General features: G+C 34.7%; 1 protein-coding gene across 1 annotated transcript in view; it reads right to left on the bottom strand.

Annotated features, from left to right (window-relative positions):
• Positions 1-20919, bottom strand: part of cpt1a2b (carnitine palmitoyltransferase 1A2b) — a 59504-nt gene that overhangs the window by 7546 nt on the left and 31039 nt on the right. The window contains exons 12-16 of the mRNA XM_059348519.1: positions 17324-17429; positions 14027-14143; positions 5591-5755; positions 1739-1867; positions 612-767 (exon numbers count right to left, since the gene is read on the bottom strand). Of these exons, the coding sequence (XP_059204502.1) occupies positions 612-767; positions 1739-1867; positions 5591-5755; positions 14027-14143; positions 17324-17429 (673 nt within the window). The remainder of the gene's footprint in view (positions 1-611; positions 768-1738; positions 1868-5590; positions 5756-14026; positions 14144-17323; positions 17430-20919) is intronic.

Below are 20919 nucleotides of genomic sequence, written 5' to 3'. Positions count from 1 at the left end.
CGCATTCATTCCCCATGTTATTTAATGCTGCTGTGTGTTTCTGTGCTGTAACATTTGATATCAACTTATTTTATGATTGAATATCCCAAGTATTCTTTAAATATGTTGTTTTTGATAACAACATACCATTATTTCCATTTTGTCTCTCATACTTTATGAAGAAAAAAAGTTTTTGTATTATTACATAGCTAACTACTTAGCCAAGAAGTTAGCTAAGTAGTTAGCTTAACAAGCTATATAGCTAAATACTTAGCTAAGTAGTTAGCTTAACAAGCTACTTAGCTAAATACTTAGCCAAGAAGTTAGCCAAGTATTTAGTTTAGCAAGCTTCTTAGCTAAAAATGGATATGGGTCATTTTTTACCCATGTTGTGCATTAGAAGAGTAGTGACACAAAAAGGGATTTTATTCAAAAATTAATAAAGGAAACATAACATTAGGATGTATGATGATCAAAAACAAACTAATTGAGGAAAACCTGGAATACTGAATGATGAAAATAATTTATTGCAAAGATATAGAACATAAAAACTCTGCCGGGTCACTTTAGACCCATGTTGTGCATCAAAGGGTTTAACAGCAATGAAACACTGAACACATGTAAAAGCTTACCTCTTTGAGGAAGGGTGAGTCCACGCCCAGGTATTTGGACACCACGTAGAGACAGAAGAGGTGTCGGTCGATCCCAGCTCCGGTCATGGCCATCCGGTAGAGGTTCTGGTGCCTCTCTGAAGCCAGCCGGAAGAGACGCTTGCATTGGTCCACTCCCTTTCAAACCAAATCACACTGTTAGTGACATCCTTTGAATCACCTACAAGTCATCTATATACTTGGGTGGAAACTAATAAACAAACAACAAACAATTGATTGTTAGATGCAGTTTGATTTTCTCTTTAAAAAAAAAATCATGTGTCAATGCAGTACCACAGCATCCCAACTGCTTTGTTTTTTTTGTAGTTCAAGCCCAGTTATTAAGGCAAACTATGCTGGGAACTATGTTGGATATGCATACTTAGAAAAAAAACAAAGGAGCTAATAGAATGTACAGCTAATGCAGCTAATAAAGCTAACGGAGATTATAGAGCTAACAGCTAACAGATAATAGTGAACAGCTAACGGAGATAATAGAGCTAACAGCTAAAAGAGCTAACAGCTAATAAAGCTAACAGCTAGCAGAGCCAAACACAAAGCAGTACTGAGAGTCGTAAACATTGATGTAAAGATTGTGTAACTTACATTTTACCAATCTTCGTTAGAGATAAAATATTTTTAAAAAACCTGACTATATTTTAGATTATTATTAGAAAAAATATATGTAGCTGTTATTTATTACAAAGTGCTTAAAACTAAATATAAAACAATTACAAAAAAAAACTGCAATTACTATTGTATTACGAATTCTGGTTAATAAATATTCTATGTTTGAAGAGTAGTCACATGGTGAGAAAAAATAAATCATGCATCAAGATGCTGTGATGATCGTTTTGTAATCACATCATAAGCCCTCTGGATCTTTATTGACTCGAATCATAGGTGAATAAAAATTCCCAGAATTAAATACCAGAATAGAGCATAAACAGACTGATAAAGGAGTCCAAGCCAAAATTAGACTTACAATTTTTACAATATGGTGTTTTATTCTGGGGTTTTGACAGCCAAGGAAACGGCAGGAGTTTAATGATTTTGCGAATTTTGAATTTTAAGACTTGAAAGAGCAGAACTAAGGTATTTAACAGCACCTCTCCATTCTCTACAGCTTTGACGAAGGCACAGCTTTCATTGGAGCAGGATCGCACAGTTTCTGTCCGGCCCTCCCTGAACAGACGGGTCATCGATGCCTCGTAAGTCAGACAGAAACCACCACGATCCTGGAAGAAGAAGAAAAGTAGGAGGTGCAAAGACAGAGATGCAAACATTAACAGAACTGTATAATATTGTTTAATGTTAAAAAGATCCCCATTAGCTGTCACCAAAAGTGGGAGGAGCTAGTCTTCCTGGGGTCCACAAGACAAAACAAAAATCACTTAACAATTAAACATTGTAGACATTATTATATACGTCATCAGAAATCATTCCCAATAAGTTATTACATTCATATCTATTACATTAATTCTCACTTTCATACAGTAAATATGTTAATTCACTACTCACAAATTTAAATAGTGCATTCTCAAGTAATAATTAAATGATACTTTACTATTCAGTTCACGTATATTCAGTGGGCAATTATTCCAATAACTGATAGCACGATAAATAATGTTCTCTTTAAGCTGCCTTTTTTGGTCAATTTGTGCCTTTGCTGGTCATTTTGTGTCTTTTTTGGTCATTTTTTTGTCTTTTTTTTGGTCATTTTGTGTCTTTATTATCATTTTGTGGTCAATTTGTGCCTTTTTTGGTCATTTTGTGTCTATTTTTGGTCATTTTGTGTCTTTTTTTTATAATTGTGTGGTCAATTTGTGCCTTTTTTGGTCATTTTGTGTCTTTTTTTGTCATTTTGTCAACAATTAAACATTGTAGACATTATTATATACGTCATCAGAAATCATTCAGAATAAGTTATTACATTCATATCTATTACATTAATTCTCACTTTCATACAGTAAATATGTTAATTCACTACTCACAAATTTAAATAGTGCATTCTCAAGTAATAATTAAAAGATACTTTACTATTCAGTTCACGTATATTCAGTGGGCAATTATTCCAATAACTGATAGCACGATAAATAACTGTTCTCTTTAAGATGCCTTTTTTGGTCAATTTGTGCCTTTTTTGGTCATTTTGTGTCTATTTTTGGTCAATTTGTGCCTTTTCTGGTCATTTTGTGTCTTTTTTGGTCATTTTTTTGTCTTTTTTTTGGTCATTTTGTGTCTTTATTATCATTTTGTGGTCAATTTGTGCCTTTTTTTGATCATTTTGTGTCTATTTTTGGTCATTTTGTGTCTTTTTTTGGTCATTTTGTGTCTTTATTATCATTTTGTGGTCAATTTGTGCCTTTTTTGGTCATTTTGTGTCTATTTTTGGTCATTTTGTGTCTTTTTTTGGTCATTTTATGTCTTTTTTTTAATAATTGTGTGGTCAATTTGTGCCTTTTTTGGTCATTTTGTGTCTTTTTTTGTCATTTTGTCAACAATTAAACATTGTAGACATTATATACGTCATCAGAAATCATTCCGAATAAGTTATTACATTCATATCTATTACTTTAATTCTCACTTTCATACAGTAAATATGTTAATTCACTACTCACAAATTTAAATAGTGCATTCTCAAGTAATAATTAAAAGATACTTTACTATTCAGTTCACGTATATTCAGTGGGCAATTATTCCAATAACTGATAGCACGATAAATAACTGTTCTCTTAAAGCTGCCTTTTTTGGTCAATTTGTGCCTTTTCTGGTCATTTTGTGTCTTTATTATCATTTTGTGTCTTTATTATCATTTTGTGGTCAATTTGTGCCTTTTTTGGTCATTTTGTGTCTATTTTTGGTCATTTTGTGTCTATTTTTGGTCATTTTTGGTCATTTTATGTCTTTTTTTTAATAATTGTGTGGTCAATTTGTGCCTTTTTTGGTCATTTTGTGTCTTTTTTTGTCATTTTGTCAACAATTAAACATTGTAGACATTATATACGTCATCAGAAATCATTCCGAATAAGTTATTACATTCATCTCTATTACATTAATTCTCACTTTCATACAGTAAATATGTTAATTCACTACTCACAAATTTAAATAGTGCATTCTCAAGTAATAATTAAAAGATACTTTACTATTCAGTTCACGTATATTCAGTGGGCAATTATTCAAATAACTGATAGCACGATAAATAACTGTTCTCCATTTGATTTTGGACATGGTAACATCATCTGACCACCATTAGCTGACCATGTCTCATAAGAATGAACCTGATCACATCTGACAATTTGGTTATATAAGAAAACAGGTTGAAAAGAATAGACAGTGTTTCTAAAAAATGTTGTTGTATTGCAGCCAACCTGTACTCTACCATTAACCAGGAAAGTTGACGGTGCATACTGATAGTGTTTGTTCTTATGGAACAATGTAAAACCTGTTCTGGGCAGTTTGTAATTTCCTTAGTTGACCTTTAGATGCGGAGGACCATACAGGTGCACAATAATCCAGGTGACATAAAATTAACGATTTAGCCACCAGTCCCACAATATTTGTAGGGACATAAGAAAGACATTTCCTCACCATTGAGATACCACAATGTTATTTAGTATTGTTGTTATTGAGTTATGCATACAAATAGAAATTAAATTGTATTTCCAGATAAGAGTTTTTTTTCACTCATGCCAGCTTTACCCATATATATGTTTCTATAGTGAGGCCTGCTAATGTTGGATGCAATGTATAATGAGTAGTTTTCAGGATGTGAAGCAAGAAAATTCATGTTTCCTGAAACTTAAAGCTTCGTCTTAATCACAAAGCTGACGCACCATTTCTGCACGCCCTGCATGCACGTATGCATGACTGGCATTGGCATGTACACAGTGAACTTGAACATGGATTATGAATTGAGTCACTGCAGTTAGTACTCACAATCTCAAGAATCACATTTGTATTAAAGGCTACTTCTAGGTCTTCTAACTCAGTAGTTCTCAACCTTTTTGAGTCGCGACCCCCAATTTAACATGCATGTTGTCCGCGACCCCCGCTCACTGAACACAATCTCACACGCACAGTTCAGATCACCCAAAAAAGAAACAAAATGACCAAAAAAGACTCAAAATGACTAAAAAAAGAAACAAAGTGATCAAAAAAAGACACAAAATGACTAAAAAAAAGAAACAAAGTGATCAAAAAAAGACACAAAATGACAAAAAAAAGACACAAAATGACTAAAAAAAGACACAAAGTGATAAAAAAAAGACACAAAATGACTAAAAAAAGAAACAAAGTGATCAAAAAAAGACACAAAATAACAAAAAAGACATAAATGACCAAAAAATACGCGAAATGACCAAAAACAGAAACAAAATGATAAAAAAAAGACACAAAATGACTAAAAAAAAGACAAAGTGATAAAAAAAGACACAAAATGACTAAAAAAAAAGACACAAAATGACTAAAAAAAGACACAAAGTGATCAAAAAAAGACACAAAATGACTAAAAAAAGACACAAAGTGATAAAAAAAGACACAAAATGACTAAAAAAAGAAACAAAGTGATCAAAAAAAGACACAAAATAACAAAAAAGACAAATGACCAAAAAATACGCGAAATGACCAAAAACAGAAACAAAATGATAAAAAAAAGACACAAAATGACTAAAAAAAAGAAACAAATTGATCAAAAAAAGATGCAAAATGACCAAAAAAAAGACACAAAATGACCAAAAACACTAAAAAACACATGAATACTTTAACACAGTGGAGACAGAGCTGACTGATTTGGCGACCCAAACTGGGGTCCCGACCCCAAGGTTGAGAACAGCTGTTCTAACTATTAGCAAAGGGATCTGTGTGAGCATGTGTCATCTTCTTTTATATACATTTCAGAGCTGACTCTGTATGAGCTCCTCCACTCAACACTGTGTGTGTGTGTGTGTGTGTAGTCTCACCCTGTAGTATGCCAGCTGTAACCCGATCTGTATGAACGCGTCAGGGCTGACGCGTAGCTTCTTGATCCGTCCTTTTCCAAAGTCTCTGAAGGGAAACACGTGACAGTCCACGTCGTCTGCTAGCGCCTGGGCAACCGACAGCGAGCTGATGGCCTGATCCTGAACCTGACAGACAGACGGGAAAAAAGAGACTTAAAAAGTGGGGACATTGCATTTGAAGTGCTTTGTTTTTTGGCCTAAAGTCATTTCAACACAATGTTGCCACATTGTCTGGGTTTCCTTTTTTGGTTTGTCTGGTTGCTCCAAATATCAAATCAAAGATCAAGCCAGGAAACTAGTCGAATCAACAGGAAATGAGCTCACAGGTCATCTCAAGACTGTAAAAATAGCATTGGCACTCCTGTTATCTAGAACAAACATTAGCAACATTAGCCCCTTTCAGATGGCTATACAAGCCGGTATCATTTTTAGATGTTAAACTACTCAAGTTACAGAAAGTGAATGACATGTACACTACTGGTCAAAAGTTTTAGAACACCCCAATTTTTCCAGTTTTTTATTGAAATTCAAGCAGTTCAAGTCAAATGAACAGCTTGAAAGGGTCCAAAGGTAAGTGGTGAACTGCCAGAGGTAAATAAAAAAAGGTAAGCTTAACCAAAACTGGAAAATAATGTACATTTCAGAATTATACAAGTAGGCCTTTTTCAGGGAACAAGAAATGGGTTAACAACTTAACTCTATGGAGTCTTGGGCTATTTTGTCCATTTTTGAATTCTTTTCATGTCTTTGTAAGTCATTTTGTGTCTTTTTTTAGTCATTTTGTGTCTTTTTTTGTCATTTTGTGTCTTTTTTTGTCATTTTGTGTCTTTTTTTGTCATTTTGTGTCTTTTTTTAGTCCTTTAGTTCAACACAAAATGTGATTTTGAATCTTTTTTTTACTTTCAAAACACTATCATGCTCAATAAAGAATTTTAAATGTTGCAAATGTGCATTAATTTCAGAGTACACTGAGACATTAAACTGCATAATTTTCAATTAAATTCTGGAAAAGTTGGTGTGTTCTAAAACTTTTGACCGGTAGTGTATACTTCCAAACTACTTTTTTTGCTTAAATGTCATGCAATAAATACAAGTTTTAGCCTAACAGGACCATGCAATATCAAGTCCCCACGAGGAAAATAACACCTCAAATGTATTCACTCATGCAGAATGTAAGGAATGAAAAAGACATGTTACACATGTTAGTACATGTTTAAGAAGTTCCATGCAGTACAAACACTGCAGCATGGAGATAAAAAGTGAAAGTGAGGAGCATTTATGGGTACAAGTCAGGAACCGGCCTACTTTACTTATTTCAAGGGTGCTGAATCCCCCCAAAAAATGGTTCCCAAGCGAAATTTTGAGTTTTTGACCTTCTAATTTGTATCAAATGGCCACCAAATTGCCCATCTTGCTCAGTCATTGGACCATTTCCCCTTAGTTTTATTGTAAGTAGGCAATCAAAGATGAAGAAATTAAGTTTCTGGATCTATAGTCTAGAGTCAGAGCAAGGATATAGTGGAGGCTCAGTGTCTTTTATATATATATATATATATATATGCAAAAATACCAACTTTTAAGGTGAAATTAAGCATTATTTGTGTCATTTTTTAAGGCCGACATAAATATCAATCACTTTTAAATGTTCCAGTTGGTATTTTGCATTTGCATATATATATATATATATATATATATCAAATGGCCACCAAATTGCCCATCTTGCTCAGTCATTGGACCATTTCCCCTTAGTTTTATTGTAAGTAGGCAATCAAAGATGAGGACATTAAGTTTCTGGATCTATAGTCTAGAGTCAGAGCAAGGATATAGTGGAGGCTCAGTGCCTTTTTATTTATTTATATATATATATATATATATATATATATATATATATATATATATATATATATATATATATATATATATATCATATTATATATGCCTTTTTATTTATTTATATATATATATATTTTTAAGGCCGACATAAATATCAATCACTTTTAAATGTTCCAGTTGGTATTTTGCATTTGCATATATATATATATATATATATATATATATCAAATGGCCACCAAATTGCCCATCTTGCTCAGTCATTGGACCATTTCCCCTTAGTTTTATTGTAAGTAGGCAATCAAAGATGAGGACATTAAGTTTCTGGATCTATAGTCTAGAGTCAGAGCAAGGATATAGTGGAGGCTCAGTGCCTTTTATTTATTTATATATATATATATATATATATATATTTATATATATATATATATATATATATATATATATATCATATATATATGCCTTTTTATTTATATATATATATATATATATATATATATATATATACTATATATATATATATATATATATATATATATATATATATATATATATATATATAAATAAAAAGGCACTGAGCCTCCACTATATCCTTGCTCTGACTCTAGACTATAGATCCAGAAACTTAATGTCCTCATCTTTGATTGCCTACTTACAAAAAAACTAAGGGGGAAATGGTCCAACAACTGAGCAAGATGGGAAATTGGCCATTTTGATACAAATGAGAAGGCCAAAAACTCAAATGTTCGTTTGGGAAACATTTCTTTTGGACTCAGCACCCTTGAGATATGTAAAGTAGGCCGGTTCCTGACTTGTACCCATAAATGCTCCTCACTTCTTAGACGGCCTTTTCTTAAATCCGTCCAGACTTTGAGGAGAAAATGTAAACAGACAGATTTAATGGACTCTAACCAACAGTGAAACCAGTGTTCTTTGAACGTAGTTGCAAAGTGCCTGTCCAAGCAAAATGTTCTGTGCCCCGTTTCACTTCTGTTTATTTTTTCAGGCGGTGTTTCATCTATGAAACCCTCTTTCACTGAGAGAGTTGGCTGGAGGGGAAGCCCCCTCCTCTCCCCTCAGCAGAGACATGCTGGAGACAGAAGAACAGGACTTTGCCATCGGAAACCACCTCACACTCTGCTCCACATCATTTACTCACTTATTAATATTTACACCAGACACTACTGCATATGTGGTTCTAGTGCAGGGGTGGGCAATTAATTTCCCCAAGGGGCCACATGACCAATACCATGAAGGTTGCAGGGGCCGGACCAAAACTCTGAACTAAATTCTGCTCAATATTAATTTAATCGCTTTATGAAATACAGTAAATTATCTGGTTTTGAGCTGCTACTGATAGGAATACATGTTATGATGAGACTGTTAATGTGGAGTAAATCAAATATAGCAGTAAAAAGTAGTAAATACTCCAATCACTATATCACTTTAACATTTATTTCAAACACAACTGTAAATGACCTTTAGCAAGGTTCATATTGGTGTTTTTGTATTATATAGCTTGTTTTTCCTGTTTGTACATTTTCTAGGTGTTTTACAACGTTGTGGTGCTTTTATTTTGAAATGGTGCCGCCCAGTGTGAAACCGGTGCTTTAATTTTGAAAGGTAGTGACAGGAAATAACAGGTTGAACGGTTAAATGAAAAATGAACGGTAAATAATAACGAGTGCGTCGTAATTCATATAAAGTTGATATAAAGTATTAAAAGGCTTCTATAGTGGCTGACTGACAGGACACAAGGTTTGTTAAAGTTTATTTTATTCTGTCATATATATTAGTGAATATATTTGTTGTCTTAACTATAGTAAAAGTGCTTGTTAGCTAGTGCTAATGTTTGCTATTTTTTTCAAAATAAAAGCACTGTGGTTATATTGATTTCTACGGGCCGGATGTGGCCCGCGGGCCGCCCAATGCCCAGGTCTGATCTAGTGACTAAATAATACTGTCACTTAACTGCAAACATCATTTTTTTTTTCGAGTTTCCCAATTAAATTAAACATTTTTTTACATTTTATGCTATGTAAAACATTTTATGCTATGCTAAGTCTGTGGATCCTGGGGTTTCTTCTTTTTTTACCCTGTTAAAAGGGTTTTTGAGGAGTTTTTCCCTCACCGGTGTGAAGGTCGATGATACTGGGTTCTCAATACAATCTCACCATTTTTCTTTAACAGAGGGAGATTTTCCAATCAATCAATCAAACTTTATTTATATAGTTCTTTTCATACATATAAATGCAACTCAAAGTGCTTTTCTTCCTCAAATTAAAGAACCCTTTTTATACATTTCTGAGGTTATAGGTTATAATCTATGTAAACATCCTTTATTTGTAGAAGTGAATCTAAAATATCTCGTCTTCAAAATAGCTGATTTTAACAGGATGGTGCATCCTACAGCCGCAACATTTCTCCATAGTGATGTTTGACATCTAACAAATGAGGACAAAATACGGTAGTGATTAATTTTTTGCTAATTTTGAATCGTCACATATTTGTACCACAGATTAAATTGCTCACAAAGTATCGTTATATAACACACACGTTGTAGACGTCTCACTCATTAATGCTCGGCCAGTAAAAACAGCCAAGTTTATGAGTTCCAGGTATATAATTAACCTAATAGTTTAATAAAAAATAATGCATTCTTTCACCCACTCCTGCACAGTGGTTCAACGGTCATGGACTATCAATCCTTCAGCCCACACACTTGTTTTACACTCTGTGATTTTCCATGTCTTGATTACGTGGTTAACTGAAAGCAATAGGTCCCAACATGTCGAGTGACGGGAAGATATTTAATCAGGAATCAAGTTGGCTTCCTACTTTCACACTGGGGCTGCTGCCAAGTGCAACATTCCTCATCAACATTACTCAGATACTATTCAACTATTCAAGCTAATGCATTAGCTGTAATGACCTTACTTTGAACTCAAAGTCCAATATAGTTCACAGCAGTATCAATAAATTACACCCATGCCATTCATTGGAGCAGAAAGCTGCACAGGCAGAAAACACTCATACGGCAAACTCATTCATCATTCATTGCAAATATTTAATAAGGAAGTTCAAATAAGTTACCTTGTTGTCATAAGGAGCATCACAATCTTGTTTTACTTTCTAATTTATACCGATACAAAAATATATATGACATGCAGCTTTTCAGAGTGACTTGTTGACTTTTATTTTAACTATTTATTATAATATATTTATTTTAACTAGTTACGAGCTGAGGCAGGCTTCTACTGCAGCATGAATCAGCACCAGGAAGGATCCGTTTCCAGGAAGGCCCTCGTAGGATCTTTAAAGCTCATATAGTTTATGCTCAATTAAATGAAAATGTGCATAATGGGGATATTTTTATTATTAGCAAAACAGAAACCCTAGAGGTCAGTTTACATGTTTTCTTGCTTAGGGGCGCTTAAAAAAAGATTTTTTTTTTCTACTTGAAGGCCACCCATTGGTGCACTTAATCACATTTTGTTGGAAACTTTCCATGGGAATCAATGGTAATAAACGGAATTTACTTAATTGAAGGTTGGCCCTTAACAGGGAACTTAAATATAGTTGGGGAAAATATATTCTAGCAATATCTTCACTAAAACAACCACATTTCATGCAAGTACACTTGAATATCTCTGCTATTCGTCAATCACCTTCACATAGCACACTGCTTACTGCACGGCTGCTGAGGCCACGCCCTCTAAGGAGGCCACGCCCCCTGGTGGAGGCCACGCCCCCTACATGAACTGTGCATCCCTCCATCACATGTTCAATCCAACATTTACAAGTTGGAGGGAGTGAGAGGGGCTCTTTTCATTTTAAATGGGACTTTTGGGGGATTTTTTAGAGGGGGGAGGCATTTTACTTAATTTTTTGAATGGGTGGGGTCGGGGGATGAGTAATATTTAACCCAACATTCCTGTTTTTTTTTGTTGTTCAATGAAAGAATAGATTGTTTAATAAAACAATTAAAACTTGATAAAATTCTATGTACAAATAAATCTGTTGAAATTTCATGTTTTTCAAATTGAATTATTTTACATGGATGTCTGCTTATGACAAAAGTTGGAAACTTTCCATGGGAATCAATGGTAATAAACGGAATTTACTTAATTGAAGGTTGGCCCTTAACAGGGAACTTAAATATAGTTGGGGAAAATATATTCTAGCAATATCTTCACTAAAACAACCACATTTCATGCAAGTACACTTGAATATCTCTGCTATTCGTCAATCACCTTCACATAGCACACCGCTGATTGTTTAATAAAATAATTAAAACTTGATAAAATTCTATGTACAAATAAATCTGTTGAAATTTCATGTTTTTCAAACTGAATTATTTTACATGGATGTCTGCTTATGACGAAACAAAATGTGTATATTTATGATTGGATATGATACAGTTCGTATAAATTACCCCAATTTCCAGTTAATCCCCATAAATTTCAATGATTCTCATGGAAAGTTTCAGATTTGGAATATTGTCCAGTTTAACTTCCCATGGAAAGTTTCTTGAAAATTCTCCATCCCGAATATGAAGGGCATCTAAAAGGAAACATTATCATTTTTGATGTTATCATAGTGGCGCCAGCGGGGCCAGTGCCTCATTTTTATATTGTTGATAAAGGTGACAGTAATACCATGAAAAGAACCATGATTATTATTTAAATATACTCCTGCTATGTGAAAGTCAATAAGGAACTCTGGATGCCTTATCTTTGTCCTCTAGTATAACTTTCTCGGATATCCTGATTCAGACCATCCAAAATAAGCCGGTTTCAAGAAGACAGTGATTAATGTGCAGTGAACCAAAAGCTGAAGAAATGCTGCACTGCATCATAATTACAACAGGGAGAGCTTTCGGTTTTGTTTTGATCAAACGTGACCTGCTGACCCAGCACTTGCACCTTTCCTCAAGCATTCTCTCATGTTATTGTGTAAACATGAGAAGGAAATTGAATGAAGTCTCAAAGCCTTCAATTGTTTCTGGTTTCCTTTCCCTCCGAGATATATTTTGATAAACCCTGCCTATTAGAGGAATGTCACACTAATTGTCTGGGTTATTTTCCCAGATGTATGTATTAAAAACTGCTTTTTATGCTTTGAATTAGTCTATGCATCTACACACAGACACACACATGCTTGTGGAGCTTTGACTTGAAGATTTTTTATTGTATTTTTATTGTATTTTTATATTTTATTGCTTGAAGTATGCCTAGGTTGTTCTTATTTAATTGTGTTGTCATTGTCTCTGTGTGTAATGCTGCTGCTACACTGTAATTTCCCAGTTTGGGATAAATAAAGTATATCTATCCATCCATCCATCCATCCATCCATCCATCTATCTATCCATCTACCCATCCATCCATCCATCCATCTATCCATCTATCTATCCATCCATCTATCCATCCATCCATCTATCTATCCATCCATCTATCCATCCATCCATCTATCTATCCATCCATCTATCCATCCATCCATCTATCTATCCATCTATCTATCCATCCATCCATCTATCTATCCATCCATCTATCCATCCATCCATCTATCTACCCATCCATCCATCCATCTATCCATCTACCCATCCATCCATCCATCTATCTATCCATCTATCTATCCATCCATCTATCCATCCATCTATCCATCCATCTATCCATCTATCCATCTATCCATCTATCCATCTACATAGAATAATGTTTTAAAAAAAAACAATAATTATGTTACAAAAGCACCTCTTGTCCATAATTTCAGTCAATTTAACTCAAATTGGAACTAAAGATCTGGAGTGGATGCTAGAATTTTTTTTGTAAAAAAGGGATATTGTATATTGATATTCAGCCTAAATATATCGGGATCTATTTTATGCAGTCTATGATCGGGATATGACTCGGGATCGTCTCCAGCCCCTTGGAACTGAGTGCGGATAAGTGATGGAATTGGATTGGATTGGATGGAATGGAATGGAATTTAATTTTTTTTTCATGACTTTGTAAGTCATTTTGTGTCTTTTTTTGGTCATTTTGTGTCTTTTGGTGTCTTTTAGTGTCTTTTTTTGGTAATTTTGTGTCTTTTTTTAGTCCTTTAGTCCAACATAAAATGTGATTTTGAATCTTTTTTTTTACTTTCAAAACACTATCATGCTCAATCAAGAATTTTAAATGTTGCAATTAAATTCTGGGAAAGTTGGTGTGTTCTAAAACTTTTGACCAGTAGTGTATAGATATAAAATTTGTTCAGATTATGTTTATTTAGTCTAATTTAAGACAAAAAAACACTCCAAACATTTTTTTCCCCTAACTGGCATCATGCGTACCATAGAGGGTTAAACAGTGAACTCAGAAGAATTCCTCACCCTGAGGGAGGAGCAAGCCGACACACGCTGGTGTTTTTAGATGTAAAATAAATGTTTTTTCACTTCAGTCAATCCACCAGAGTGCCTGCATTTGCTTCTTTTGAATACACGCGATACTGTTGCAGTAGCCTGCATGGAGTCAGTCTGGACCTGAAGGCAGAATGTTTCAACAGTCGTGTCTGTCCAGGTGTGTTTACCTGTGAGGGGATGTCCCAGGTGAGCCTCTGGGGGGGGGGCAGCGAGCGGTCCACCTCTCCTTTACAGTGACCGTCCTCCGTGTAGCCCAGCTGGAACGCATCAGTGGCCAGAGTGTACTGGAGAGGGACCAGACATGCTCATTAACAACCAGATACACCTCAACAAAACGCTTTTAAAGTTTGATAACTGTCTAAAACATACATAACACAGAGAGCAAACTAGCTATGGGCATTTGGAAGAAACCTGTCAACTTGATTATCTATAACGTTAACGATCAATTAATATATATATATATATATATATATATATATATATATATATATATATATATATATATATATATATATATATATATAGGGCCCAAGCAGGAACGACCTGCGAGGTCCCTATTGTTTTTCGAATTATTATTTATTTATTTATTCTGGGTCCCAAATGATCGCATTTTTCACTGCCTGAACGTACCAAGACTCACCAAACTTTAAATATAAGTCACACGTGGCAAACATTTTTATAATCTATTGTCATCCTGAAAAAAAAAAAAAAAAAAAAAAAAAAAAAAAAATTATATATATATATATATATATATATATATATATCTATACATCTATATCTATACATCTATATCTACATCTATACATCTATATCTATACATCTATATCTACATCTATACATCTACATCTATACATCTACATCTATACATCTACATCTATACATCTACATCTATACATCTACATCTATACATCTACATCTATACATCTACATCTATACATCTACATCTATACATCTACATCTATACATCTACATCTATACATCTACATCTATACATCTACATCTATACATCTACATCTATACATCTACATCTATACATCTACATCTATACATCTACATCTATACATCTATACATACATCTATACATACATCTACATCTATACATCTATACATACATCTATACATACATCTATCTCTATCTCCACACACACACACACACACACACACACACACACACACACACACACACACACACACACACACACACACACACACACACACACACACACACACACACACACACACACACACACACACACACACACACACACACACACACACACACACACACACACACACACACACACACACACACACACACACACACACACACACACACACACACACACACCACAAGATTTATTATATTTTAATTATTATTACTATTCTTATCATTATCATTGTTATTTTATTATCATTATATTATTTTTCTTATCACGGTATTATTAGTATATTATATTATTATTGTTATTATATCACTATTATCATCATCTATGACTGAAATAACTGAGGGATGCACATCTCGGCAAGTAAAATATAAGTCTTCCCATATAATGCATGCACCGCTAACTTTGACTTTCATTTTTTTTTAGACTGTTTTGAGTGGACAGTTCATACATTAATAATTACCTGGTGTGAGAGAGGAACGATGCAGATCTCTGCAGGTAATAAAATATAGTCCCACCTCTGCATATTGCATCCCCAGTGTAACTTTATTTCAGCACATATATTGAGCCATTTTCGATTGATAGCGTGAGTCACATTCATTTAATAACAAGGTAAGAGGATTCAGGGATGATGCATATAAAATAAATAAAACTGCGAAATTTCTAATTATATATATATATATATGTCAAAATAATGTGCATATTATGGTATACTCTTTTATGCACATTGGTTTACATTTCCTGTAAATGTTTGTTACATAGCAAACATTTTCTACTTGACATTTTCCACTTGAGTAGACAAGGTGACTATTTTTTTTTCCAGCGATACCGATTATCAATTTAAAGATCATAAAGGTCATTTAGGAAATTTCCACTCCTACCTACAGAGAAGCGTTTCACCACAGTGGGCGTGATAAAATTAGCATTCTCGGTACTTTCACCTCCCAAATTAGTTCTTCAGCACCCACATGGTGGTCTTTCCATCTAAGCAGCCAACAATAGACATATGCTTGATTGTACACAGCTGCTTCTTAAAAAATGAAAATGACTCATCATATCCTTCCTTCCTTCCTTTCTCTGCTCAGTTTCTGGCTGAACTCTTTCCACGCTTCAGACTGATTGTTGCAGGTCATTAAGCTGCGTCTTTCATCATTGAAAGTGACAAACGTGGACTTCACTGGTACAAGTTTTCAGACATATGACACATTGACTTAATATTTCTGACATCAACCGGTCATTGGGGTCTATTGAATTATTCATGGCATCACTAAAATCTGACTCACTAATGGTTTGATGTGAAGCAGCTGTGACCATCATTGGCTTTGTGTTTTCTTGTTTCATTGCTTTCTCTAAACACGGCCATTTCTTGGAAAAGGGTCTCTCACTCAGTGCCAGCTGTTTCACTTCCCTCAGTCAAAAGACACGCCAAACCATGAGAGATAAACAAAAGCACCTCAAAGCACGTAGTCTAGATGGAATGGTCCAAAAAGTGAAAGTGAGGAGCATTTATGGGTACAAGTCAGGAACCGGCCTACTTTACTTATTTCAAGGGTGCTGAATCCAAAAAAAAAAAAAAAAGGTTCCTAAGTGAAATTTTGAGTTTTTGACCTTCTCATTTGCATATCAAAATGGCGGCCAAATTGCCCATCTTGCTCAGTCGTTGGACCATTTTCCTCTAGTTTTTTTGTAAGTAGGAAATCAAAGATGAGGAAATTAAGTTTCTGGATCTATAGTCTAGAGTCAGAGCAAGGATATAGTGGAGGCTCAGTGCCTTTTATATAATATATATATATATATATATATGCAAAATACCAACTTTTAAGGTGAAATTAAGCATTATTTGTGTCATTTTTTAAGGCCGACATAAATATCAATATCACTTTTAAATGTTACAGTTGGTACTTTGCATATATATATATATATATATATATATATATATATATATATATATATATAAAAGACACTGAGCCTCCACTATATTCTTGCTCTGACTCTAGACTATAGATCCAGAAACTTAATTTCCTCATCTTTGATTGCCTACTTACAAAAAAACTAAGGGGAAATGGTCCAACGACTGAGCAAGATGGGAAATTTGGCCGCCATTTTGATATGCAAATGAGAAGGTCAAAAACTCAAAATTTCGCTTGGGAACCATTTTTTTTGGACTCTGCACCCTTGAGATCTGTAAGGTAGGCCGGTTCCTGACTTGTACCCATAAATGCTCCTCACTTCTTATAGAAGGCCTTTTTTCTGAAATCCGTCTAGACTAACACACATGCACGCAAACAAAAACAAACAAACCTCCCAAAGGTGAGCCACTGTCGGTGCATCAGCCCAGGAGTGCTCTGCGTTCAGTCCATTCTTTCCATTTTTGTAGATCACAATGGAGAAGGATTTATCAAACCACCTGAGGGACAACAAAAGAAAGATAATTAATATTCAATATTTACAAAAGAAAAAAGATTGTCAGGCATGAATAATAAAATGTGTACCAATATTTTCAAACACTCGTGTTATAACTGAATTAACAATTCAAATATTTTAGACACTTTCTTCATGTTTATTTTTTAAAAATTATTTTATTTTAAATTGATGAAAATTTCCTAGATAAAAGTTAACGCTGCTAATAACGTTTGCTACTTGTCTACCTTAGAGGACCCTATTGGAAATGGTCAATTTATTATTATTTTTCTGACAAATTAATCGTTTATTTGAGGGCTTCATCATATTCCAAAACTCACCAAACTTGGAACAAAATTCAATCCCATCGAAAATGTACGCATTTCATTGGTTTCAGAAATGGGCGTGGCAAAATGACCTACTAGCGCCCCCTAGAGACACGAAATTTGGTACATACGTGTATCATGGGAAGACGCACCAAAAAGTCTCAAGAAGCCATACCCTAAAATGTACAGGAAGTCGGCCATCTTGGATCGAATATGGAATTTTTGCCATTTCCACGCTGTATACTTTAACGAACTCCTCCTACAGGTTTAACCCGATTGACTTCAAACTTGGTCTGTATCACCACAAGGCCTTTGGGATCAAAAGGTATCGAAAGCTTTACTGACCTTCACAATATGTGGGCGTGGCAAGGCGGCAAAATAAGGCGTCTCGCCATAAAACACGAGACTGCATAACTTGACCATACATTGTCCAATATGTCCCAAATTTCTCACATGTGATGAGGTGGCAGGTGGCAGCGTTTAGGGTAGCCTTTGAGTGGAGCTAAGTGCAGATCCATTTACCAAATGGATGCGATTAGCAGGGGACTGATTACAGCATGCTGCCAGTTTGGATCAGCAGGCCTGATTCAAACTAATTTTGGCAGTAAGCCTCATGGTTCCCCACTGGGACCAACCATCCGTCCTCAACGGAAGTTACGCCCATAATCATTTCTACAGTGACCATTTCTTAACAATAGTGAAAGTCTACACTCTGGCTAGATGCTTTGTCGAGCTATAAATGCTCACAGGTTTTACTTTCATATTTTGCCCTTCTGCGGTCCTGTCCACAACTCTGCACTGGGGGTTTAAGGGGAATTCTGCCATGATATCTCTTAGGATGATTCAGCCAATATGCACCATTCGGCTTTTAATGTGTTGTTGTTTTTACTTGTTCAATGTGATCTCAAGATGGGAAAAAAATACCTTTTTTTCCTGAATCGTCTGGTATGGTGAAAAGACAATTTGTAGGTATGATATTAAACTAATAAACTGTCTGTCTACCAACAGTTAAATCCAGTTTTTGATTGATTAATAATATGGATCATTTCCAAAGATCCAATGATTTTTTAATTTTTGGACTGTATGAGATATTATATCTCTGGCTGTGATCTGGTGTGACCGATTTCACAACCAATCTAATTAATTTCCCATGTATCCTCCTCACCTATAGCCTAACTATCTCTACACCTCACTCAAATCTCATTTCATTGTAAGGACTCCAAGTTTAATAATTCCTGACTCCATTAGCTTAGTCATTAGCCAAAGGGTTCACTTACTTTTTCGACTTGCATTATGAATGTTTCATTGATATATTCAATAAAGACATGAAATATTACAATTGTTTGCTTGGTATTAGGTTAAACATGTTGTGTTTGTCTTTAATTGGGATTTAGATGCAGATCAGATCGCATTTTATGACAAATTAATGCAGAAAACTAGGTAATTTCCAAGGGTTCAAGCACTTTTTCTTGCAACTATATCTCAGCTACAGTTTATAAGAGCATTATAAAGTCAAAATTCTAATTGTCCAAAACTTTCCAAATCCCAGCAAAACTAATAACTTTCCCGTGAGCCTCAGCTGTACTTGTGTTTTAATGCTAATTAGCATGTGACCATGCTATACTAAGGTGGTAGCTATGGTAAAGATCATCTCTGAAACATAAACATAAGCATGTTGGCATTTAGATCGAAGCACTGCTGTGTGCAGATTCATAAGGCATTTTATTTTATTTCACAATGACAACAGATTTCTGGATGCCGCTGATTAGCATAATTTAGACTTCATCTTTATGCAAATGAGGAGCGGCCAACGTGACACCCCGTTCTCTTGAAAACATGCCACAACAGTACCAGAATGCATTGCAAAACTGCTTAGGCAGACATGAAATGGGAAGCGGCCTCCCTTACATATTTCAAGGGTGCTGAGTCCAAAAAAAATGGTTCCCAAACGAACATTGATGAGGAAATTCAGTTTCTAGATCTATAGTCTAGAGTCAGAGCAAGGATATAGTGGAGGCTGAGTGCCTGTTTTATGTATATATACATGCAAAATACCAACTGGAACATTTAAAAGTGATATTGATTGAATATTTATGTCGGCCTTAAAAAATGACACAAATAATGCTTAATTTCACCTTAAAAGTTGGTATTTTGCGCATATATATATATATATATATATATATATATATATATATATAGACACTGAGCCTCCACTATATCCTTGCTCTGACCCTGGACTATAGATCCAGAAACTTAATTTCCTCATCTTTGATTGCCTACTTACAAAAAAACTAAGGGGAAAATAGTCCAACGACTGAGCAAGATGGGCAATTTGGCCGCCATTTTGATATGCAAATGAGAAGGTCAAAAACACAAAATTTCGCTTGGGAACCATTTTTTAATTAAAAAAAAAAAAAAAAAGTAAAGTAAGCCGGTTCCTGACTTGTACCCATAAATGCTCCTCACTTTCTGGACAATTCCGTCTAGATTATTATGGTACATGTGCCAACTGACAGGCTATATCTAAGGTGCAATTACTCTAACAAGTAACCAATTATATTTAGTCTAGATATAAAAGTCCAATCCCATTGAAGACAGACGCCAGGCTGGCGACTCTGCATAGCTGCATCACAGGGCGTATAAGGACATGCAGAACTTGAAACCCGCAGGAGGCTATGATAAACAGTGAAAGTACTTTCTTATCTCTCGCCCCTCAGCACAAACCCACTTAGGTTCAGATGTGCTAATGGCCGGAAACAAACACATTATTCATATAATTACTCGTTATCTGATGAGAGCTTGTGCCATCCACTAGCTGAGCAAGGAGTGGAGAAGTAAAGAATGCAACTTGTTCTTGTTTGTGTTCTGTTCTTTGGACACAGGTTCTTTTACACCTTGGATAGTGGACCCAACTATCAATGGGATTACATGTAGAGAAAGACAACCATTCATTCTCACAAATAACAACAAACTGTTTTTTCTACTCTTGCCAGAGTTCTAACAAACTAGCTTATCTTGGTTGCTGATGTTGTTAATTTCCAATCACATTCCAGCTTGAACATAATCATATAAATATATAGTGACAATGACAATATTGTTCTACATTAAAGGTTGGGCAACCAGAGGTGAGCCTGACCTATTGTTGTTTCTGAATTCATGACTAACTTCCTT

Source organism: Centropristis striata, chromosome 13 (assembly GCF_030273125.1).
Source record: "Centropristis striata isolate RG_2023a ecotype Rhode Island chromosome 13, C.striata_1.0, whole genome shotgun sequence".
NCBI lineage: Eukaryota > Metazoa > Chordata > Actinopteri > Perciformes > Serranidae > Centropristis > Centropristis striata.
The sequence above is the reverse complement of the archived record's forward strand: the minus strand, read 5'-3'. Positions and strand labels throughout refer to the sequence as shown.